The following is a 24,377-nucleotide window of genomic DNA, read 5'->3' as shown; positions in this document are numbered from 1 at the left end:
CATTGCTAGTAGAGATAAAATGACAAATTCATTAGCTACATCAGGCTCTGAAAGGTAGAACTGGAGCTGGCTTTCTCAATGAGAATTCTTCCATTTCTGACTTCCCCCCATTGACAACACTGAGCTGGTACCTAGTTCTATTCTCCCACAAGTACCAATTTACTTGAATATCACTGAACACTGAAGGGGATAAGATCTGGAAGGACTAATATCTATTTTTAATATAAATATACTGGCAATAACTTTTTTGTCCAAAAACAGCATAGGAAAAAAGACATTTAGGAACCTGGATATTTTTTAATAGTTATCTGCAGTTACAGGCAAGTACGTTAATGCATCTTCTAAGTAGCTTTCTATCTCCTATTCTTATTGGTAGGCTGTTCCAGAATCATGTTGTTCTGTCATTAGAAGTCTTCTAATTCCCAGAAAAAAAATGTAATCGTGATCAGTTCAGTTCACTTTCTTCTTATGCCATCGCTTTTCTTTAGAGGAAATAATTTTCCCTCACTCCCTGTTGTATTTAAAATGGCAGATGTATCCCCACTTTGTTTTCTTGGACTGATCTAGACCAGCTTTGCTTTTGAGTTTGTTTTCTAACAAACATGACTCTTAAGTCTCATGAAAAGCCTTTTCTGTGCATCTCTGTGAGACTGAATCCCTCTCTTGAAAATGGGTGACAGGGATTCAGCATAGCATTCCCAGAGAAACATCACTGCCCTTTCCCTGGTATGACAGCACTTCCTTCTCTTGCTGAAAAATCTCACACCATAGTTTATTGCAGCTGCTTAGAAAACAGATCTTTGCCTATGTACTCAGAGATTAAATGAAAGTTATTGAACTATAATTTAGTATATTTCTTTGGGGTAAAAGGAGTATATTTCAGTCTGAAGTGTTAGCTTTATTCTAGTTACCATGCAAAACGTGTCAATTTAAAGGGATGTCTTCTGATTATTAGTTCTTTCAGATTATCTGCAGGCAGCAGGCACGTAATGCTGCGACCGTGCAAGCACGGACCAGTCTTTGCGCAGAAGAGCTGATATTCTCAGTAAAGTTAATCCTATTCTGTATTCAGTATGATTTTGTTCACACATTTACATCCCTACTTAAAAACATCATACCAGATTTTGGAAAAGGTATGAAATACAAATACAAGCACAGTTAATGTCTGCAGTAAATACACCCATATACTTAGAAAAGTCCCTTTACATAGTCCATTCCTAGATGACAGAATGAGTCAGTGATTATCCTAAGCTCCCAAAATTAGAGGCTCCAATAAAGACTGTAGGAAAATGGGAAAAAGAGAGAATTACACTGGCAATAAAGGACTTAGAGGGTAGCTTTTAAGGTATTACTAGTTTATGCAGTGGATAGCTTAAGCATCGTAATATTCCATATTAGGAAATTAAAACATCTTTCCAAATTTGTCTCATTTAAATTGATAAAAATTCACTTTGAGACACAAAAGTCTCCTTGGCCACATACCTACTGACTGCTATCCTATAATGTTCTCCATGTTGAAACAAATCTTTGTTAAGTGCGCTCAGAGGGGGCAGCTGGAGCTTTGTAAAGATTGCTTGAAGGCAAACCATAAAAAAGGGCAAAAAATGGATCTACTGCTGGGACACTGGAGCAAAGCATTTATGACAGAGGAAAAGTAGGGAGGAAATGATTCATGACAGCCTAATTACATTAGAAACAAGACTTATTCATCTATTTGAAGTAAAGAACCCAAGGGAAATGGAGGAAAGAACAGCACTTAGGTCAGTCTCATATTTGTACTCCTGCATGTGGAAAAGCATTCATGAAAACTGAGTTCTGCCATTATACAAAAATTCATAATCAAAATAAATGCCTCAGAGAAGCTGTTAGATGTTATCATTGCCAGCATTGGGGAGATGTTACTAATACTGAAAATTCATGAGAACTATAAAACATACAAGGAAGTGTACTTCCAATGGAAAATGTCTACAGACAACAGGTGTACTTTGGCACCTATGCAATGCATCTATAGCTATTGCTTCCCACAGGAAAAATTAAAATGCATTTAAACAGTATACAATCTGTAAGCCAACATTGAATTATATTGCAAAGATGATCTATAATCCTAAAGAGTGTGACTGGTTTTATTCTGTAGGAACAGTTTATAGGCTGCAAGACAGTAAAGCTAGCTAATGTTTTGCACAATATGCAGATGATCAGCTTCCCAAGTAGGAGACTCAAATGAAATGATATTAACAATTTATGATTATTTCCATGCAGATACTGAATGACTAATTCTTATCATATTTTTTTGTAGTTGCAGGAGGGAGTGTTTCTGCACCTGTTCCTCTTCCCCCAAATCCAGTCATCAGTAAAACTGTACTCAGCCAGCTGTTAAATTTCAGATCAGTTAGTATATTTCATGCATTTGTAGAATGACTAAATATGAAGTCATATAGCCACAATAAAATGCCACAGTGATACCAAGAGAAGTGATCGCAAAGCTTACAAAGCTTTGCACAGTCTTGGATTTTGTTGTAACACATAACTACATCCAAGCCAGTGGGGGATATTCATATGCAAACAAGGGTGCCCAGCTAATGAAATAAAGTTAGCAAAAGTTTGAAAAAATGTGGTCTTTTTCCATGGATTCTTTTGAGACCTTAAACTAATTGTTAATTAGTAGAAATTTATCGAAGCTGATTAGCTCTTGTTGTCTCCCTTGCCATTATTCACAGAAGGTATGATGCCTTAGCATTTTGACAACAGAAAGTTCATTTATTCATTTAGTCATAAATCCTTACATTTTGTTGATACACAAAGGAATGGTACAGGCTCTTCAGGAAAAACAGGCAAGGGGAGATGAGGAGCGGGTGTTGTCCTCTATGTCAATGACCAGCTGGGGTGCGTGGAGCTCCACCCAGGAACGGATGAGAAACCAACCAAGAGTTTATGGGTCAGGATTAAAGGGAGCACAGGGACAAGTGACATTATACTGGGTGTCTGCCACAGGCCACCTGACCAGGAAGACTGAGCAGATGAGGCCCTCTGTAGAAAGATAGGAATAGCCTCATGTTCACAGCCCTGTTCCTCATGGGGGACTTCAGCCACCCTAATCTCTCTTGGAGGGTCAACACAACAGGGGGTAAGCAATCAAGGAGGTTCCTGGAATGCACTGATGATGACTTCTCCAAGTGACAAAGGAGCCAATGAGGAGAGATGTTATGCTGTACCCAGTTCTCACCAACAAGAAGGGGCTGAAGGGAAATGTGAAACTTGATGGACATTCCTAATCTCCTTATATTCCCAGATACTGCAGACCCAGATCTGTGTCTGCACTGTGAAGCTACTGGTCCAGTCCCTGCAGATTACCTCAAAAGGGGGATTGCACAGTTCCATAAGACTCTGTTTTTCAACTAGGGAATTATATTTAAAATATTTATTAAGATATACTGTTGCTGTCTTGCAGCAGTTTTACATTATTTAATGCTGAGGTCATAGACAGTTCTGGGTAACTCCAGGAATAGAGCTGCCACCCCCTCACAGAAAATGTATTCTTTGACATTTATATTAACTCCAGCCTTTGTTCCTTGGGGATGACAGCCACTTACCTACATTGGCACGACTGGTAGGAAAGTAGGTAGCAAGCACATCTGACAGCATCTTGCAAGTCTGTGATGCTATATCAGCATCTCTGCCATGTACCTCTTCAGTGAGGATGGAAGGCGGAGGTAGAGTCGTGACAGTATGTTCCAAGGTGTCCCGGTGGTTCTTCCACCTTGCTCTGTCAGTGTTTCATCTGGAGTTATTAGTGTTTATAAAAGCATAACCTTAAAATAGCTGCATGGTGTTAAAAGAAGAAAAAAAAAAAAAAAGTAGCAGTTCTTGTGCTTCTTCATACTGGGGTAAAACAGGGCTAAATTGAGCAAGTACGGAAATCATAAATAGCACAATCCCATTAAAGGTGACTTTCCAATCTCCTTCAGATCTTAAAGAGCACTTAGTTAACCTAAATCAGAACAGGACACATTCTTTCTTCCTCTACAGAAAATCCTTTTCCCTTCAACACATGTTAAGGTTTAGAGTGATTTTTGCTTCGAGACTGCTAAGGTCTATTCACCAAGTTCTCCACTTACAAGTGGAGCAACCATTAAATTCTTGAACTTCTGAAAGCCACATTATTTCAGAAGACTCATTCAGATTTGCATTGGCACTTGTAAAATAGCCATGTGTTTCCTGCTGTGGGTTGACCTTGACTGTGAGCTGGGTGCCAGATGCCTACCAAAGCTATTCTACCCCTCCCTTCTTCAGCTAGAAGGGGAGAGAAAATATAACAAAAGGCTCATGAGTCTAAGAACATGGAGAAATCACTTGACAATTATCATCACAGGTAAAGCAGACACGACTTGTGGAAATTAGTTTAGTTTATTACCTATCAAATTAGATTAGGATGAGAAATAATACCAAATCTTAAAAAAACAAACAACAAAAAAAAAAACAAAAAAAAACACAACAAAACACCAACACCAAACTTCTCTTCAGCCTTCCTTTCTTCCAAGGCTTAATTTTATTCCCAATTTTCTTTATCACTACCTGCACAGTGGCACAGACAGACAAGGAATGGGGGTTGCAGTCAGTTCATCACACTCTTGTCTCTACTGCTCCTTCCTTCCCAGTAGGAGGACTCCTAACGCTTTTCCCCTGTTCCAGCATGGGGTCCCTCCCATGGGGGACAGTTCTTCAGGAACTTCTCCAAAATGAGTGCTTCCTACTGGCTGAAGTTCTTCATGCACTGCTCCAGCATGGATCCCTTCCACGGGGAGTAGTCCTTCAGGAGCAGACTGCTCCAGTGTGGGTTCCCTGTGGGGTCATAACTCCTGCCAGCAAACCTGCTCCAGCGTGGGCTCCTCTCTCCACAGCCACAGGTCCTACAGGGGCTTCCCATGGAGTCACAGCCTCCTTCTTGCATCCCCTTGCTCCAACAAGGGGTCCTCCATGGGCTGCAGGTGGATATCAGCTCCACCATTGACCTCTATGGACTACAGGTGAATATTTGCATCACAATTAACCTCCATAGGTTGTAAGGGGACACATGGGCTCTAGAGAAATTTCTGCTCAGCTGCCTGAAGCACCTACTCCCCTTCTTCCTTACTGATCTTGGTGGCGTCTACAGAGTTGTCTCTCTAATATTCTCACTCCTCTGGCTACAGTTTCATGGGGTGGGGGGGGGCCGTGGATTTTGCTCCCACTTCTTGACTATGCTATCCCAGAGGGACTACCGTTACTGCTGATGGGGTTGTCCAGCAGCAGTTCCAATTTGGAGCTACTGGCATTGACTCATTCAGACATAGGGGAAATTTCTAATAGCTTCTCACAGAAGTCACCTCTGTAGCACCCCTGCTACCAGCACCTTCACATGCTAACTGAGTACACCTACCATAAAAAGAGCAGTGCTTTTTGAGCAGTACGTGAATCAGGGATCTTTATACGTATCTGATGATGTAAATTATACTCACCTATGAAATATGGAGAGGGGAGAGAAGAGGAATTGTGTTTACTTTTTTTCAGTATTTCTTAAATAGGCAAAGCAGTCTCTATGAGTTTACTTCAGCCACAGTAAATCAATCACCATCTGCCTCCCAAACTGACAAATTGTTTCTTGCTCTTCTCTAGACATTGAAATAAAGTGTTGATCATGTTTAATTGAGAAATCAATGTTTTTCAAATCGGCTACAGGTCTGTAAATATTCTTTGTGGTTATTGTCACACAAGCCTCAGACAATATTTGAAGTAATGTACTGCATGTTCTTGGACAACACAAGGAAACCGAGACTACTACAGCAGTATGCCCAAATTCAAACCACTCTTGACACTGGAGTCGGTCTCAATCACATTAGTGAGGGATAAGGGAAGCTCTGTAGGAAGAAGAAGAAAATTAGATACTTTGTCATGCTACAGCATCACAAAAAGCAATATTAAAATTTGATAATCTGAAATACTTTGTCATCAGGGATTTTTGGACTGATATTTTTCCTGTAGTAAACTTCTATTTGTATACTCTATACAGTACTTTTTTTTAGATAGTTTTGTTCACTATTTTCAATACTTATAAGTTTCTTACAACTGTTATTTCAGAGGTGAAATAACACAGTAACAGAACTGTGAGCTTTTTCCATTTTGTTTCCTTTAAAATTTACAGCTGCTTTAAGCAAAAATGTTGGTTTGTTTTGCTGATTTCTTATTTTCCAATGATAAAACAATATACCACATAAATTGCAGAAACTGACAAATTATTTTTTGTGTTTGTAAATCAGGCAAATAAATAACTCTTACAGTTCCTAATTATTATTGGGCCTTGCACATGAGAATGTGATTAGACTGACTACAACTGACACTTGTTGTCTGAGACATGAAGTTAAGTCCCTTTGGGGAGCTATAGAATGACCACCACTTTTAGAGCAGAGAGATTTTCTCTGCTTTAGCTCATTTAAGAAGCAAATACATGGGACTTACTACCAAAAAGATGGCAGGAAAAACACTGAGCAAACAGCTGAAGTCGACTTTGCACACCTCCCCACTCTGTCAAAACATCTCACAACCTTAAAGTGTTTTGCCAAGATTATCTATAGCAAAGCAATTTTTTATATATCAGGTAAAGGTATGAGATAGATTAAATTAAGACTACATGGAAGAATACTCACTGTTTTTTCTCAAAATTAAGATTTCAAAGACCTTAGTTTTGTAAGCAGTTTACAATTTTGTACCTAAAAATATGCAGATGCAAAGTGGAGAGTCAGGTAGAGACCATTTTCAATTTCTGTAATCCTGCAATGAGCTGTTTTCCTGACACCCACAGTTGAGAACAAAATTACACAGTGAAGTACCACAGAACTGGTACATATTAAATAAGTACACACCTATTGATTATGAGATTTGTAGTCTGAGATTGAGAACATCAGAAAAGATGCGAGAGATACATAATCTGAAGTGATACAGTTCGCTAAAGAGACGATAATACCAAGGAGTTACAGATTGCAGAGACTTATTCTCACCTCCACTTCAATTTTAAAGCTAATATCGCTGTAGGTGCATTTGATGACAACACCTAAACCTTGGGCCTCCTTACTTTTTCTGTTGTCTCTGGGTATCTTCACATACGTAATCCAAGTCTGGTATGGAAAAATTTAAAAGATACTTAAATGTTCCTTCCTTATTCAATGAATAACTCTGTGGTACAAGTAATGTGCTGGAATTCACTTACTGCTTTTCCTCAGGGTGCTTTAAAGAGCATCATCTTGCTGCCAGTACTTCTTGACATGAAGCTGGTCCCAGGGTGGACTTAGAGCAGGGGCAAGAGTCTCCGCAGAGTTCTCCTTTCCCATAAACACTGAGATTCTCTGCTGCTCTCTGTAGCACAGTTCTGAAATGTGTCCTATATGTAAAGATGTGTTCATGGTCCAGGAGGTCCCTACTTTGCAGTACCCACTGGTAACTGATAGTGAAAACTGGAAGGTAGGATTTTCTGCATGTGCAGTGTTCACTGACCACAGGGAAAACTTCTGCAAAAATTCTGGTTCATAAATATGAATACATTTGAGTGAAGAAAAACTGATCTTTTATTGAGTTTGTCCTTCAAGGACACTGCATTTCTGCTATTGCAGAGGAACACAGCAATACAGTATGAGTTATTCAGCATGGCCAAATACTGTAGTCCTTACTCAGATTTTACTCAGGAAAAAACACCTTTGAATTGAGTGAGAATTTTCTTGACTAAGGACTGAACAGAGTGTTTTGAATCTTACCAGCATTGCTTGATGGTAATGTTGGGCAACAGTTCTCATTGCTAATTTGCCTGCCTTGGTGGCCTTCTCCTGGGTTCTGGATCTGCTTTTGCTGTGTGTTATTCATAGCTTATATTGCTAGTTCAGATTGCTTCTCTTTGTTCTTTTCATTTCCAGTAAATGTTTTGCAGCTATTGTTCTGCTGCTGGTAGATATGCATGGAACCCGGTATGTGGAAATTGAACCTCAGCCCAAATTTAATTAAAGCTGCTAAACATGTTCTCACTACTGTGCTCAGAAGGAATTTTGCTGACCCTCTATCAACAAAGGACAAATTTGTTTAATCTATCTGATGTGTTTAAAATGCAAAAATATAAGTGCTCGATTCACAAATCTTCATGCTTCTCCAGTAAAATAGATGGAGCAGCACCCACTTACAGCCATCATAAGGTCAATTATAAATGCTTATTCTGATCTACAATAGTCATACAAGAAAATCACTAAATGTGTGCGCTGTAACATCACCTTGTTTTGTAGATTTAATACTGCTTTAAAGTAAGATATTCTGAATAATAATTAGTACCAAATTATGCCATAGCCTACTAATATGCAGCAAATCTAGCTAGGTTATCACTCGTATGTCTTATGAGCCATACCTAGCCATGGTTTATCCTCTATTCATGCTACAGGGTACGAAATTCCTGGGTGCCAACCTGCCTATGGCAACCTAGAATTCTCCAGGGCAGGCTCGCAAAATCTTCACCTACTCTCTGGGACAGGTAACTAATAAGTGATGTTTTGTGAAGTTATGCTTTCTTTCTAACTTTCTGATGTCCATAAAAATGTGTCATTTCTTCACGTCACTCTGTAGTCTCTCATCGTTCAGTTGCTCTATGTTTTCTGAACTAGGGGAATAGTAGCCTAGACGCTTGCTTCAGGCAAGCCTGTAATAATTGTTATTAAACAGATATAAAAACTGACTTTTTTTAAGAATCTAAAAAAGCTACAACTGACTACTACCTGTTATTTTTTTTTTTTCTGGCTGAGTAGTTCTTATAATACAGATGCATTGCATTTTATGGTTGATGCTACAGTTATCCAGGCAGTTTACCCACTTTTTTAACTGCTGGTATGTATGTATTTTCTCTCCTTTATCAGGTTTACATTAATTTTCGGTGTCCTGAAGTAAGGATCTTTTCATGTTATAAGTACAGAGATGTCAAAAGGATGGAGGAGTTATGACTGATTCTAGTTTACACTCCTATGCAGCACATAGTAGAAGTTTAAGTAATGATTCATTTTTCCATATTTTGCTTAGATTTTCTTCTGTTTTTCTCCTGAATATACTCTTTGTTCTTTGTCCTTTGACTTTGTTTCAAGTGGCAGGTATGTAGAAGAAATGTCATTCACTGATTACATAATTTTCAATGACATATGAAATATTGAAATATATTGCAAAGTAAGAAATTAATTAGATAAAAAGAAGTAAAGACAGGCTAAGCTTTAGATTGCCTTCTTGCAGTCTATTGATTTTCTTTGAATAATTAGTGTGACTTTTCAACTTAAGAGTGTTGCTGGTGTAAGGAAGAGGAAAGTGAGATTCTTTTGGATTTTTTTGGCACAGTCTACATTCTGTGGAGTGAAGAAAACAATAATGTTGGAAAAGTGTTTTGAATTCCTCTTTTTCAGTACCCTGGGGCTCTGTACATGCATTCTACTTTTATCTGGGTTTAGGTGAGCTTGATGCAAAAATAGCTTTGCTCTGCTGCTTGTCCTTGAAACCAGGAGATGACCAGTGAAGTGAAATATAATCAGGGAATATAAAACTGCCCTTCTGTAGGGCTCAGGGAAAAAAAAAAAAAAAAAAATCTTTTCCTACCTTCACTGTCCACTTCTAGTTCTTACGCTCAACAGAAAATAGGCTTACTCTTCTGGAGGAAAATATCAGTTTATCTCCATGTACACCAAAGATCAGGATATTTCGCAATTGCATAAAAAAACATAAACAGCCATTGAAAGATATTTTTCATTTCCCTCCCTGCTTTTTAAAAGACCCACAATGATCTAAAATTTTAGGGAGATTTTAGTATTTCCTGAAAGTTTGTTTCTTTGCTGTTCATTAACTCACATTTTAATCACACTGTTCCAAGATATCTAGATTTTAAAAATGTATCTGGAAACTTTCCTTCCAATTATATTAAAAAACATCAGCTTGCTGAAGGAACTAAAAAAAAAACAAAACAAAACAAAAACATTCATTTGTGAAAATGAAAGATAGTATTACAACTTTCACAACTGTTGGCACTTACAAAATTAGGATAGATTCTATTTCACCAAGCCTCATGCACCTTAGCTTTTAAGAAACTAAAGAGAAAGCAATAAAAATTTCAGCAGGAGTGTTAAAATAAGTCTCAATTCACAAAAAACAAACAAAAAGAAACAAAAAAAGTGCCCTGTGTTTAGGTAATCCATATCTCAGGGCACAAGAGGAATTTTTGGCAAAGCCTATAGTAAGGGAGCTGCTTCTTCACTCTGGTTCATTAAGGTGGTGGTTCTGCAGTGTAGGTGAAATGAGAGGGCTCTTGGGTCCCCTCTGAAGAAGCATTTTGGGCATTGTTTTTCATATGAATAGTACAAGCATCTTTTCAGATTAATACCTGTTGCCTGATTTGTTCCTTCCAAGCTTGCATTTAATGGCTCAATCAAAAAACTACAAAAGAGCTAATGTCAAGGTTCTGGACTGCTAACAGGAGTTTGGAGGAATGCGGTCCTGTTCTCTCTCCATCCAGATACACCCACCAAAAAAAAGACAACAAAACAGAGCCTTGCACTGAAAAGCCAGTTCAGCTAGGGGAGCAGGATGAAATAGACTTGACTGAACTAATAAATCATGACATAATGTTGGGAGGAAGATTGCACCAAATGATGACACAGCATGCTGAACAGTGGGCAACTTGCTAGAGGTGAACTCAATTATACTCTTCTGGAGTAGAGGAGTTCTCAGTTAACAAGTCCTAAAATAGTGTGCTGCAGTGTATAAAAACAAGGTAGGGCTTAAAATACTTAGCCAAAGATGACAGATGGCAATTCCTTTATGGTTTTTCCCTTCTCTTCTTTTGCTGCAATATCAAGTTGATCAAAGAACTGAGTATCATTTGTTATTGTAGGAAAACTAAAAATATCTTGAAATATTCAGGCAAAATAAGTTCATTCAGATAGCAGCCAGTACCTCTCAATTGTTCCCGTTCAACATCTTATACACGTTTGTGTGTAGTAACAGTTTCCCTCAGAATCTGAAGAACAGCTGAGAATTTGGGTGTGTCCAGGCTAAGGACTATTATGTAATCAATAAATTAAATCTATTTATTAATGTATTTAATTTAATTATTTGCTTGCGTTAACAAATCACTGATCTATTCTACTACCAGTAAACCTTCCAAAAAGTCCCTAGAGCTCACCTCTCTAGCATGTCACTTAAGTTATATCATGCAGCTGTTTGTGATGGCAGAATTAAATGATAAAGAACAGAGATTGCATTAGAACTGACACACCAATGGCTACTGAATGTGTCTGAGGGGTCAATGCTGTGCCTCACTCTAACCAACAGCATCAATACCTCCCATGCTCTTTAGTAATAATATCTGGCAAGCATTGGCACTTTTTAAAAGTCACCTATGGATTCAAGTTAAAAGATGAGATCCTATCTTGTAGGTCTTCTGTCACAAAAGAAGATTAGAATGCAACTGACTAGATATAATTAAGAAGAAAATTCAGTCATTTCCTCAAAGAAGGAAATAAATGCTGCTTAGAAAGAAAAAAAAGCAGCTACATCTGCAGTTCCTCCTACCCCCAGTCCCAGTCCCAGTAGTAATTCTGTCTGACTGGTCCTGAAGCCAAAAGAGTATATTTACTTTTTGCACCTGCTTAGCATAACCTTTCCAATGAGAAATGTTAAACCAGCCCACTAAAATGAGTCCCTTGAACCAGACAAAGATCAATTTCAAATTAGAGGAAAGAGAAAAGGATTTGGAAAGCAAGGATATAGCTAAGCTGAGAACTTTGCCCATCTACCTATGTCTGTATGCTTTATGTCAAATGAAGCATGAATAAAATTCTTTCCCTACTACTAAAGCACATTCCTATAGTACTCCCTTATGCACCTCCAACTTCAGCCTTTTAATAGAAAGAGTAAGATACATTCCAGCTTGCTCCTGGGCAGTGGGTTTACCCATTCTCATTACATGTCCTATTGCAAATAAACAGCACAATTCAGTAGGAACCACATACGTGTTCCAGCACAGCTTGATCCAGATGAATCAGGAAGGTAAAGAGACAAAAGCAAAACTGAGAAAGGTTTAATGACACAATTAAAATATAACTTTATAAGCTTGTGAGCTGATGTGGCAGGCTGCTTTCAGTAATTTCCAGGGGGAGTGCTTATCCATGACTACAAACCAAGACAATCTAGAAGCTGGCCACTCAAAGCTGTAAGGAGAGTTGCTGCAACTGAAGGCAGCTTGCTCAATTGCCTGGAGAGCTCTCTTTGGCTTTCAAATCATAAATTGAAGTCTACCTCTAATTTTGCTACCTCAATTTCTCAATACTTCATTCTTGGTTTTTTGATCCTTTCTCATCACTGCTTAGTAGTCTAAATTCCCTAGTGAGATGCTTGCAGACTGCCAGACATTAAAAAGCTGGCAACATCTGTTCAACAACTTTAAATCACTTTCTGTGTGAGACAGTTCCCCTGCCCCCCAATAGCCTTTGTTATAGAAAGAAGTATTTGTTGCAGTCAGCCTTTTCTGTCACTTTTCTTAGACTTTCGTACCCTGCAACTTTGCACTGTAACTTACCATTTCTTCTAACCAAACATCTTGGTTAGATATTGGCCTATGAAAAGACGGAAAACAGCGGCTCTTACAGAGATGAACCTTCTTCCAGAGTCATGTCAAGAGCAGTCTGGGCAGCAAGCAGTGTAAATATCCCTTCATCCCTAGGAAAAGAAAGTGTAGTTATGTCTTTACTCTCTTGTATAAATGCTGGCTGAAGTTTGCCATACCAGAATTTAACTCTCCCAGCTTCACCAGCTGACTCATTACAGGTGTAGTTGACAGCACTAGGCAGCATTTGGATAATGCAGACAATTTGAAGTAGGGCATGAACATGAGCAGACTCCTTCATTACCATAAGAAAATAAGTATACTCATCTTTAGAGTATGAGTCAGAAAACATGTATTCCTCCCTGAATTGCATGCTTTTTTTCTCCTTTTGTAACCTTATTTTTCACCTGTTCATCCCTTCATTTTCTAGAAACACAGAGAAACAAATTGAACAGAAGCAGCCTTTATTCAGACTTCTGTAGGATCACTTACTGAACTTAATGGTTTCCCTTTAAGCCACTGACTATCTGCCAGAGCTGAAATCAGTTGGTCTGCACAGACTTTAGGAAGATCCTAGCAGACGCATTGGAGGCAGCTTGAAACAAGGCAGAAATCATGACAGCTTCTGCTGCCTCTGCTTCAGTATGCTTTAGTCACTTTTGAATTTGGGCACAAGGCTCCTTCCTTTTCACTGTGCACTACATTTATTTCTCTCGTACAGCCAGCCTGACTACACTCCAGTATTTAACCTCAAAAGTGTCTCATAAACAAAAGCTGTCATCTCATTAATGGGAAATAGAAATGTATTTTAAATACTCCAGGGCCAAATCAACTTAGCAGAAGTATTAAATCGGTCCTCATAGATCATGTGTCCTGGCTCAACTCTTCAGTCTCTATGGAGATCTCTATCAAGTACAGCACTGGGCCAGCCAGTGCAGCTGCTTGTGCTGGATAGTGCACGTCCTGGTTTGTAAATCCACATTTTTCTGTCTCCATGAGCTGTTCTGTACCCTGGATTTCTTAGTGATCTGCACAATAACGTGCTCCCTTACATGCAGGTCTGGATTCTCACTGTTCATTTTCATTTGCCGTTTGCAGGTTTCAGCATGCTGGGGAATCACAATAGCCTGCTGAAGAAACTTCATTTAAATCAATCAAAACACCTTTAGTTTCTGTTTCTCAAAGTTGTAATTTTATTCATGGTATTTCCATTCAATCCATTCAAAGCCTTAGGTTATGAATAGTATCTTTAAACAAAGGACAATTTGTATGTCTTTATTATGAGAATATTTAAAAAATCTTGATACATTCCACTGCCAATAATGGCATTCAGTTAAGACAACTCAGTGTTGAGAGCTGGTCCTCTAAGGGGATTTTGCATCTCAACATGTAACTGGATTTTCATATCGCAACTGCCTCACATTATGGTTAATATTGAACACTCTGTTGGATAGATGTGTCTGTGGGCTTCATATACTTGTTATAGAAGTCTTCCCTTCTGCAATAAAAGGCTGTCAGATCTGTATACCCAAAACATAATTAGCTTTTTTTTTTTAATATAGTTGTCTCTTTTCTACCTCTTATGAAGAAGCCCAATAGAGTTTAGACATATTTATCATATAATATCTCTTGCTTGGTCTGAATTTTTAATGTGCAAATTATGCAAGAGGCAGGTAGTCACATCCTAAGTGAAGAAAATCTACTTTCCAAACTCCAGCAGTATTTCTTTTCAGGGTAGTTATATCAGCTCTCCAAGGTGCTGCAAATAAGCTCTCATATAAGGATCTGTCCCACAGCACTTTGGACATCAACTGCTAAACACCTCTTTTTCCCCACCTCCCCTCCAAATGACTCTATTGGTCCTGATAAAGCATCCCTCCTCTCTGGTTTAGATTCTGACAGAATGCCTAGAACCCGAGAAAAGGACTCTGTTACTTGCTTTATGTTTCCATCACTCATCTGGAAAATATCCGAACTTCAGATTTGTATCACCCACACATTTGTTCCGAAACATATGTACAGGCCTTCTCTCTCACAATCCAAACCCAGCTTCAGGTTGTTTATTTCGAAATGAGTACTGGAAAGAAAATTCAAATGGTTTAATACTTGGAAAAAAAAAAAAAATCCCACACCAAAAACCACTCAGAAAGCTATCTATATATGTGTCCCTGTGTGTGTATATATATCTATAGGAAGGAAAGATATGCATGCAATTTGACAGGCAAACTGTTCATACTTCAAAGTTTCAAATATTTATAAAACTTCTTTGAAAGTAGTGGAGTAATTTGGTGGATGTGCTGTAGTGGAAAAAAAAAAAAAGACAGTGAAAAGTTACAAAAAAGTAGGTGAGCTGAACAAAGTTTGTGTAAGCCTGAATTTATAGGAAAATACTTATTGTAGAACTTGGATACCCATTGCTGAGGCTTGTTTGGGTATTTGCTTGGGTACAAGAGGAGATGCTCAATAAAGAGCACAAGAAACTGCGATTTGTGGACTGGGCTCAGGGTCTAAGGTGCAGCAACACAATCTATTTCCCCCGTAAAATTAATTTCAAGTCTGTGGCTGGATTCTCAGAATCTGGATCTAGACTTTGTAATTTGATCCCATCCCTCTCCTAATCAGATGGAACAACTGCAAGGGTAGCCACAAAAACTGCTTTTTGAAATGGTGACCCCAATCATGTAACACGTAATCAAAACTTAATTAACATAGAAATCCAATTGCCACTTCATTAATGAACTTTCATTAACCTAGAAAACACTTGTAAAATGCTTGGGCTTAATTTCCCAACAACTAAAAATCTAAAAAATATTGCTGAGGGTTCAAATTTAGTGACACAACTACCACCTCAAAGCTATTCCTCCTAAGCCAAGGTTTGGGGTGCCTTTCATGAAGCACTTCTACCCAAGGCAGGATGCAGACATCATTTGACCCATGCCAGAGCCATGCCCTGTCACCAGCAGTAGGGCTGCGCTAGAATAAAAGGTCCTCAGTAATGCAGACCACTAGCCATGGTTCAGCAGGAGTTGATGAAGTCAACATTCCCTGGTAGTCCCAAGATGAAGTTTGCAATGTAGTCCAGCTCTACTGAGCAGCAATGCAGTGGCACTAAGGACCTGTTGATATCTCTGCTAGATGAGAATGTCCCCAGACTCTCCATCCCTAGCTTTCTGCTCCCTCGGGTGCGAGCTACATGTCAAGAAGAGGTCCCTTGGGGCCTTGCCTCCTGCCTAGCTGACTGCTCTTGTCTCTGTGATGGCAGGCTCTATTCAAAGATCAGAAACAAAACCAGAGATGTGGCTGCTTGCACTCCTTTAGCTAAGCATCTCTTTTCAGAGGTCCACAGAAGTCTCAATCAGACGTGTTGGGAAATTACTTCCAGACCAGAAAGTGCACAAACCTGGTCCCAGACTCTCTGGCTGCCCACCACACAGCCAGACTCCTGGCTGCCATTCGGTGGTGTAAATCAGCACAGTATGGCTGGATTCACAAGTGGTCCCTTGGCCCTTCCCAGATATTCTCTCCTGCTCTTCAGACTCTTTCACAGCATGTGAACAGTCACAGGGCTGACTGTTTTTTACTTTTCCTTAGATAAAATCACACAGTTTGGAAGAAGAAAAGATGCTTTTCAAAATTCTCTTTCAGAATGTAATTTTTAAATTTCCTTTAGTGTTCCCAAATTCCTGATCCTATGAAGCCCTTTTGCAGAATGTGACACATTGCAGACATGAAACAAATCTGATAAACACTTTGAAAGCATTTAGTTTGTTGTTTGGTTGTTTGGTTTTTTTTTGGTGGGTTTCCACACAATCCAAACAAACAAGAAAGGGAATGCTATTACTTCATCTCATACAGACAGTACTGAGTCAGGAAGAGGGAGAGTTATCTTATGAGATGCAGTTTTCTGTGTCTAAGCTATTTGACTAGATTCCCTTTGTAATTAATGGAAATGGGTACTTCCAGATTTGTGTCACCTCATCTAAAAGTAGTCTCCTAAAACAGATCAGATAAATTTCATCCTGATGATAGTGCCTGCTCATCACAGCTGACAAAGAATGGGAGCCAGAGCAGACCAGTAGTACTGATGTTTTTTCTGGTCAGGTCAGTCTTGCCATAATATACTTGACTGGAATAGCACCAGGCACACTTGTCAAAGCCAAGTACAAGACTCAGAGCCCCCAGACGGCAATCCCAGTCAATTGCTACTTACACATTCCCTCTTCCAAGGCAGGAAGTTTACCTGCAAAATGCTGTTAGCTTGAGTTAAGATTTCACAGCTGCATTAAAAGGTCTATTTCACTGCTCAGAAAGCAGAACTTTCAATATGCTTTTTTCAGTATATTTGATATGGGCATTTATGTTGCCATTGTTTTGCATTCCTTTCACTGCTAATTTCCTTTCTAATACCATCAATCATATTTTGGTTTACTCACTCCTAGAGCTACGAGAAGGAATGTAATCATTCAGGGAGAATTTCAATAGGTCAAAAAATGGGTTTAAACAACATCCCAGAACCATCTACAAATCAAAGCCCTGGAGTGGCAGACAGATGTGAAAGTGTTGCTGCTGAAGCAGTTTGACCAGCCAGGTGTAAATATGGGGTTTCCTGGATGCTGTAGCAATGGGGCAGAGCCATAGATATTTACTCTCAGGGAGTAACAGATTGGGGAGCACCCTCTTTGTGGACTGTCCAAAGATAACAATCTCTAGAAATCTTCTGGCCTCCAGGCAGCTGAACAGCCCCAACTTTGCATGCCAGCACTCCTCTGTCATCAGGCCACCTGCCAGGCAGATAAGCTGGCAGAAGATCAGACAGGTAACAGGTACAGTGAAAACTTGTTTGTATTCTTCAGAATAGGCTATCACCACACAGTACCTCAGCTTTGCCTGAAATGCTCTAATGGAAATATGTTCACCTGGAGCTTCCCCAGCCATCATTACACATGAATCCCGCCCAACAGCTGAAGGGTGATAGGTACATGTTGTCCATCTCCATTGCGCTCATCAACCTGCACACCTTTCCCTGGGGCTGAAGCTGTACAGAGTGAAACCAGTACTCACCTTAATATGCAGGCTAGCAGAAATATTTAGGGAAAATATTAACCATTTTGATGACTCACTGCCCTTTATGAACAGATGCCTACCAGAGAGGGAAAGGTAACACCAGGAATACAAACATCTCTGTTTCAACTTTTGTGCAAGCTGGGATGGCAAAATTTTAATGTTAGGAAAGTACTCAGTATTTGGTGGTATTTGAAATTGCCTGCACAGCCTTCTCACCTCCCTCCAGAAAAATAGACTTCTTTTCACTAAATGTAGAGCCTGAGCAGTACTAACTCCCACGTCATAATATCTCCCTTGAACAGCCCCTGAATTGTTGGTAAGGATCAACTCCAGCAATAGGATTCAATACTGAGGCTTAGAATTTCTCTGTAGGAACACTGTCTGAGGGAAGAGGGCTTTAAAGTGCCCTGCAAGGAGCAACTCCAGAATTTAAGCGTGTCAAGTATTGGCAGTGATAAAATACCTGGGATCACAAATTTCTCTGTCAACATATGTTTTCATATTTACTTTATATTTTTATGAGTATAAAAACAGCTAGTTGGTGAAAATATTACTTTAGAAAGTCTGAAGATCTGTTTTTAATAACCTTTAAAGTAGCTTTCCTTGAGAGGTTTTCTTTCATTAGTCTAAATATTTAATATTGTACTTACTGTTCTTGTTTTTTAGAGAAATGCTTTAATGAAGCAAAATGGGTAATGACTTGCAATCCACTGGTTGTACGGGAGCAGGACTTTACAGCTTATTTAAAGGAATAGAGAACCACTTTTACAAAAGGTCCTACTCTACAGGTTTTTTGAACCCATTCTGTAATTCCACATTTCCTTCCAGCTGTCAAACTTTCTTCCTGAAACTTTGACCACTAAATACAGGATATGTGTTTTCTGAGACCTAGCACCAGATTTCCAGAGAACATTTTTTATTTGTGAAGTACTCTCCTTTCGACTGGCTATACTTTTTTCCATTTAATTATTTTCTTAGTTACATATATATATAACTATATATATATATTCCTTCCTTCCTTCCTTCCTTCCTTCCTTCCTTCCTTCCTTCCTTCCTTCCTTCCTTCCTTCCTTCCTTCCTTCCTTCCTTCCTTCCTTCCTTCCTTCCTTCCTTCCTTCCTTCCATACCCATCTCCTTTCCCTTCTCCTTCTCCTTTTCTCCTTTTCTCCTTTTCCTTCTCCCTTTCCTTAAAGGTGGCTATAAATTTTCTGCTAATCAGCATGTTCATGTAAAAACATGATTTCATGGTTTCTAAAATTTTTATTTTCTGTTTAATAACTTGTATTTTAATAATTACTCACTGTTATCTACATACTACTACATCTTAAATAATCCTATCAATCATAAACCAAGTGTTACTGTTCTTGTCTAAAAGTAAAAAGTTCTCTCAAAAATAGCCAGCTGATTTTGTTTGTGTCAGATGAATCAAAGCGGACATTGAACAGGAGTTCTGCTATGTTTGGGATGGTATCAGGATGCCACCCCATCTTTCTAGCTTAGGTGGAAATGAGAAGAGCTTTTTCAGAATTATGGTTTGCTGAAGGAGAATAACTTTGATCTTTGAAGTTTCCTAACTTATGCCTTAACCTCTGGGGTTTTTTTCTTATTTTGTACAAAGTTACAGCTACGCTTTACTACCCAAAGCATTATGTGGAAGACTGCATGTATGTAAACTGTTTCAGTGAAACTTGTTAAAATAGGCTTAATTTTAATGGAATGAATAATCCCATTCTGAAAGTAAAAAATTCAAGAATACAAACTTTTCAAAGTGAACTTCAAGTGAAAAAAAGGCTGAGCCTGAGGTGAAGTATATCCTTCAAAAACTTTCTGAACTGGGACCCTAACAAAGTACTGCCTTCTACCTAAGGATCAAGATTTATCCAGAACTCAAGTTTTGAAGCCCAAATTTCCCCACATAGACAGGCCTAGGCACACAGGCATATGCAGAAGCAACTTCATTTCAGAAGTTGGGTGCTTTGTTCCTATCTAATCTTCACACAACTGAGACCCAAAGCAAAAAGGTACCTGCATGAGGAAGCAGAAGACAAAGTTATTGGAGGCCATTAACTTATCTCTTTTTCCTTTGTTAGACAGTTTCCAGCTATTACTGACTTCAACATGTCATTCCCAATATATTTGTACCCCTACAGCCCCTGTTCCCCCCAGAGGTCAAACTGCCTGTGGCCAAAACTCCCCAGTGCATCAGGATGTTATAACCTCCCCTGAGATAGCTTAGCTTTCATTAACTGCACTTGCCTAGCATAAAGCAGCAGCCTTGTCATTTTTATCTGAAACTGTAGCTGAAGAATCTACTGTCTGCTTTTAGTACAAATCCTAGTGGTTAGATTTTTAGAGCAGCAGACTTGAGATCAAATCTTTTTTTTCACTCTAAACAGTTTTGACACTGTAACTCCCACTTCACGGAAGAAAAACCAAGTTGCAAGGCTGCAGGAAAGAAAACTAACCACTATTCTTTCCCAAGATGAGCAGATGACTGGCAAAACCAAGCTAGAAGCAGAGCATGTGAAAGGCAGTATGATGTGGTAACATCATGAATGAGGACATGCAGAAATGAGCAGCATGGGTTCAGATTCTTACTTCCCTAGATAATCTGGGGGTTTAATTCACCAAGTGAAACATAAAAGCTAAATGACTACATTACCTGGAGCCGCATTGAATGTCTGCATTAGGTTATATTAAGAGATTATAACTACAAGTAGTAATCTAAGTATAACTGCAATCATGCAATATGTGTAATTGAAATAGAGCACTGTGTTGCCAAAACATTAGACTGTTTCCTGCCTCTAACCTGAATGGATCAAGTAAGCAGCAACTGTAAAGCTTTTGCATTAAGTTACTGAAACTCCTATCACAGCTTGTAGAGAAGGCAGTCACAATGAAGACAGCTAAGATAAGTGTTTCTTGAAGAATGGCATGTTCCCAACTCTCTTGTCTAATTAAAGACCCAAAATGTTATTCTACTGACGGCAGTACTCACTTGACATCAAAGGCAATCAAGATTTGCCATTCTTTTATGAAGAATTATTTTTATCATATGATTAAAAACAAGCAAGACAATTCACAATGCATCATATAGTAGCACTTTTGTCTGTGACAGCAGACTTCAGTTCCGTAAGTGTCTCAGAGGTCCCACCTGATGTCAAGAGATGAGCTCAGTACTGTAACTGCAGTATCTGAACCAAGTTACAGTCACCTCCAGAAAATACCAGCTCTGACCAGAACCCCATCCTACTGTATAACTGGCAAACATGCTAGAAAACTTAGGAGCTTACAAACTAAATAAACAAGGATAAAAGGATTGTGCAGATAAGAAATGAGACAAGAGCAGACTGGCTTACCTGAAGTCACAAAGCCAAGCTTCAGTAAAGCACGGAAAGGAGCCTGAGGTTCATCACTGAAAATCCAGAGGGATTATCTGGATGCAGATCACACTTTGACCTTCATGATAAAAATTTTGCTTGTATCTATCTCACAGCTTTATGCTATTTTATGTGACCTCTAAATGAAAGAGAAAAATAATAGTGAAAACTTCATTTCTCCAAATTCTGTGCCTAGCGTTTGTTTAGTCAAAATGTATGACTGAAGTTAGCTTACAAGCAGGGCATAAACTCTTTATTAGTGAAAGAACTGAGAAAAATTAAGGATCACACCCGTGTCATACTCTTTGCTCCCACAGAAGTGGGAAAATGGGGAAAGATCTATAACTTTAAAATTACTATAATATTAATTTATTACCATCTCCAGCAGCATTATGGCCAGGGATTAGGGTGGGAATTGAATCAGGTAAGACAAAATTTTCTTTCTCCACAAAATATAACTTGTATTATTAGCAAGGAAATATTTTTGCACAGTTTATTTAGAAATACTTCTCTATAGATATCTGCTACTTCAGTCATGGTACATTAAGATAACTGTAAATAACAGGTCCTGTTTGAAACCAAACTCTACTGTATTTTATATTATAATGAGGATTCTTTTACAAAATATTAGTTAATGAGATATTAGCAACTAACGCACTGGAAAGGCCAGATGGGAAGATAGTCAACTGTCTAAATCAGATTTTCAGTGAAGTAAACAAATTACTAAGCACACTTATCTGGTTTAATGCCAACCTATACTCTAGGGAACTGATCAAAGAGTGGATCATGAAAAGCTTTTTGGGAGCAGCTAAATTCTACAGCTGTGGTCTTTGTTTTTCTAGTACTTTGCAAGAACAGAAGGGGGAATTACGAAAGCGTCTATCGTACACTACCCATAAACTGGAAATGCTTGAAACGGAATTTGATTCTACACGTCAGTATCTTGAAATAGAATTGAGACGTGCTCAGGAGGAACTTGAAAAAGTAACTGAAAAACTGAGAAGGTTAGTGACTTTTTGAAATGAACAGTCTTTAGGAATTTATAAGTGGCCGTGTTAAGATGTATGAATAAAAATATAATCATATAGTCTCAAACATACATAACTTATTATTCATTATGCATCATGCTTTCACATGGAATATACATGTTTCATTTATCCAAACATATATTGCATACCACATTAAGTTATTTACGTGTGATATGTAAAGTGTCTCTGTATTTATAGTAAATATGCATATAGAAATATACAAATATAAGTGCATATATGACACTTTATATGTAAATATACATGTGAATTAGTGCCACATTATGTTACACATACAAAGATTATAAGCACACTATATATATGTACTATATATATTTACAGATAAATCTTTTTCCATTAGTTTAGCTGCACATTTTCTGTTGTTACAGCATTGATACAACAGAATAGAATGTGGTCCTTCACAACGCAAAGCTGAGACTATGTACAATTCAAATGCTATTATGACATTTTCATTATGCTGTAGCATATCATTCACTTTTTAGTCCCAAATAGATTGGAATAATACCAAAACCTATTATTATTTAAAATTGTTGAAGCTCTGGTACACAGCCATTGCAAATCGGGGGCCCAGTTAAAGTTAATGAAAAATTATATTACGCATACACTGCTGACATTCCTGGTGCTGATTAAAATGGTCTGTAATCTAGCTTTAAATTTATCAGTGATTCTTATTATCAATTTTTTCATTGTTTGCAAAACTTCTGAACCTAAAATTATCCATTTATGCAGGAATGTATTTGCATTTCTTGTGAGATGTTTCTAAAATGATGTAGATAATTAAACTGTTTGATTTAGCTCATTGGATGAGTCAAAACAAAATTCAGAATGAATCATCCCAGGGCTTCATACCCAATTCATACCCAAGAAATACCTTTTATTCCTTGCAGAAGTCAAAAATCAAAGCAAAACAAAGCCAGAAACCAACAACAAACTAAGTCAGTCAAATCATGTGATCCAGATTTTAAAGAGAAGCCTTAAGAACTCAAATTAGGAAACAACCTAATGTGATCTTATAACTTAAACGCTTCCTTAACCAAGGACACTTCTTACGACAAGGCTAAAATCTACACACATGTATCAAGAGCAGTCTGGAGGTTGTTTTTTTTGCCAACAGTGTATTTCCTATCACTTCACTGAGCTATGAAAAGGAACTTCACTCTTGACATAGGTTTGCTCCAGTACATTACAAGACAGGGATTGCTGGTACTCTTTTGAAGAATTATTTCAGACACAGTTGCCATAAATCAGCAGAGGTGCTGACCACTCAACTTTTGTTAAAACAAAGGGGCTTCCTAGTCATTGGACACTGATGAGTTAAGCACCCTCCAAAACTCAGGCCAGGCAGTCTTCCTTTGCTCTAGGCAGAATCCAGACCAAACATCAGATTGGTAGAACTGACTTTCCAATCATCTAATGGGCCATTGTACCATATTACAAAGAAAACTTACATTAGAAATTATGTTTCAGGCAGGTGATTACTCCCCTAAAGACATATCATATTTGAAGCCCAAAATATTTTATGAGGTGAGCGTTAAAAATGTTTCGATTGAGAATAGCAAGGCATACCACAAGTTGAACTAGATTTCCCAACCTAGAGAAGGATAACGTCTAATACAAAACCGTCATCCAAATGCATGTCAGCAACATGTCACGAGGAAAATCAATGTGAGAAAAACAAGGAACTAGAATTAGTTTCAGTCATGTATCTCTTGCTTTATTCAAGAGCAATAAAGGGAGAGAAATTCACACACACAAACCCCAAAATAAATAAGCCCTGTGTACAGGATCCACTTGCATACTAGAGAACATTTCTGTTATTAAACTTCCACAACTAAGTGCAGAATTTTTCTGAGAGTCTGAATGGTCATCCACTTATATTCCTTTCTGAATGCCTTTAGTATCTTAATTTATCCAGAATTACCTGTGTTGCTGCTAGGCCTCCCCTCTCTTAGCCAAACAAGGAGGTCACTTATGTGGCTTAATGGTCAAGTTTTTGACCTCTCTACAAAGGTTTAGAGGTGGCTTTTTTCTTTATTTCTGGTGGGAGCAAAAGCAGGACACTGCTGAGAAAGTTTGAATATATTAACTGTAAAGCGTAAGTTCAGCTTTGAAAAGTAACTGAAAAGAGATTGGGGATTTCATTTACCTCACAGTAGTCCCCTATCTGATGTGATCAGCATAACTCTTTTTTTTAGGATAAAATTAAAAAAAAAAAATCAAATACCAATCATGGAACGAAAACGGGAC

General features: G+C 38.3%; 1 protein-coding gene across 1 annotated transcript in view; it reads left to right on the top strand.

The window, feature by feature from the left end:
- Positions 1–24,377, top strand: part of BEGAIN (brain enriched guanylate kinase associated) — a 161,625-nt gene that overhangs the window by 72,995 nt on the left and 64,253 nt on the right. Inside the window, 3 exon segments of the mRNA XM_057418939.1 lie at positions 8,450–8,539; positions 21,927–22,088; positions 23,598–23,654. Coding sequence (XP_057274922.1) covers positions 8,450–8,539; positions 21,927–22,088; positions 23,598–23,654 — 309 coding nt within the window.

This window comes from Pezoporus wallicus, unplaced genomic scaffold (genome assembly GCF_028554395.1).
Source record: "Pezoporus wallicus isolate ANWC-B61680 ecotype Strahan unplaced genomic scaffold, APGP_CSIRO_Pwel_v1 contig_7066, whole genome shotgun sequence".
Lineage (NCBI taxonomy): Eukaryota > Metazoa > Chordata > Aves > Psittaciformes > Psittacidae > Pezoporus > Pezoporus wallicus.
The sequence above is the reverse complement of the archived record's forward strand: the minus strand, read 5'-3'. Positions and strand labels throughout refer to the sequence as shown.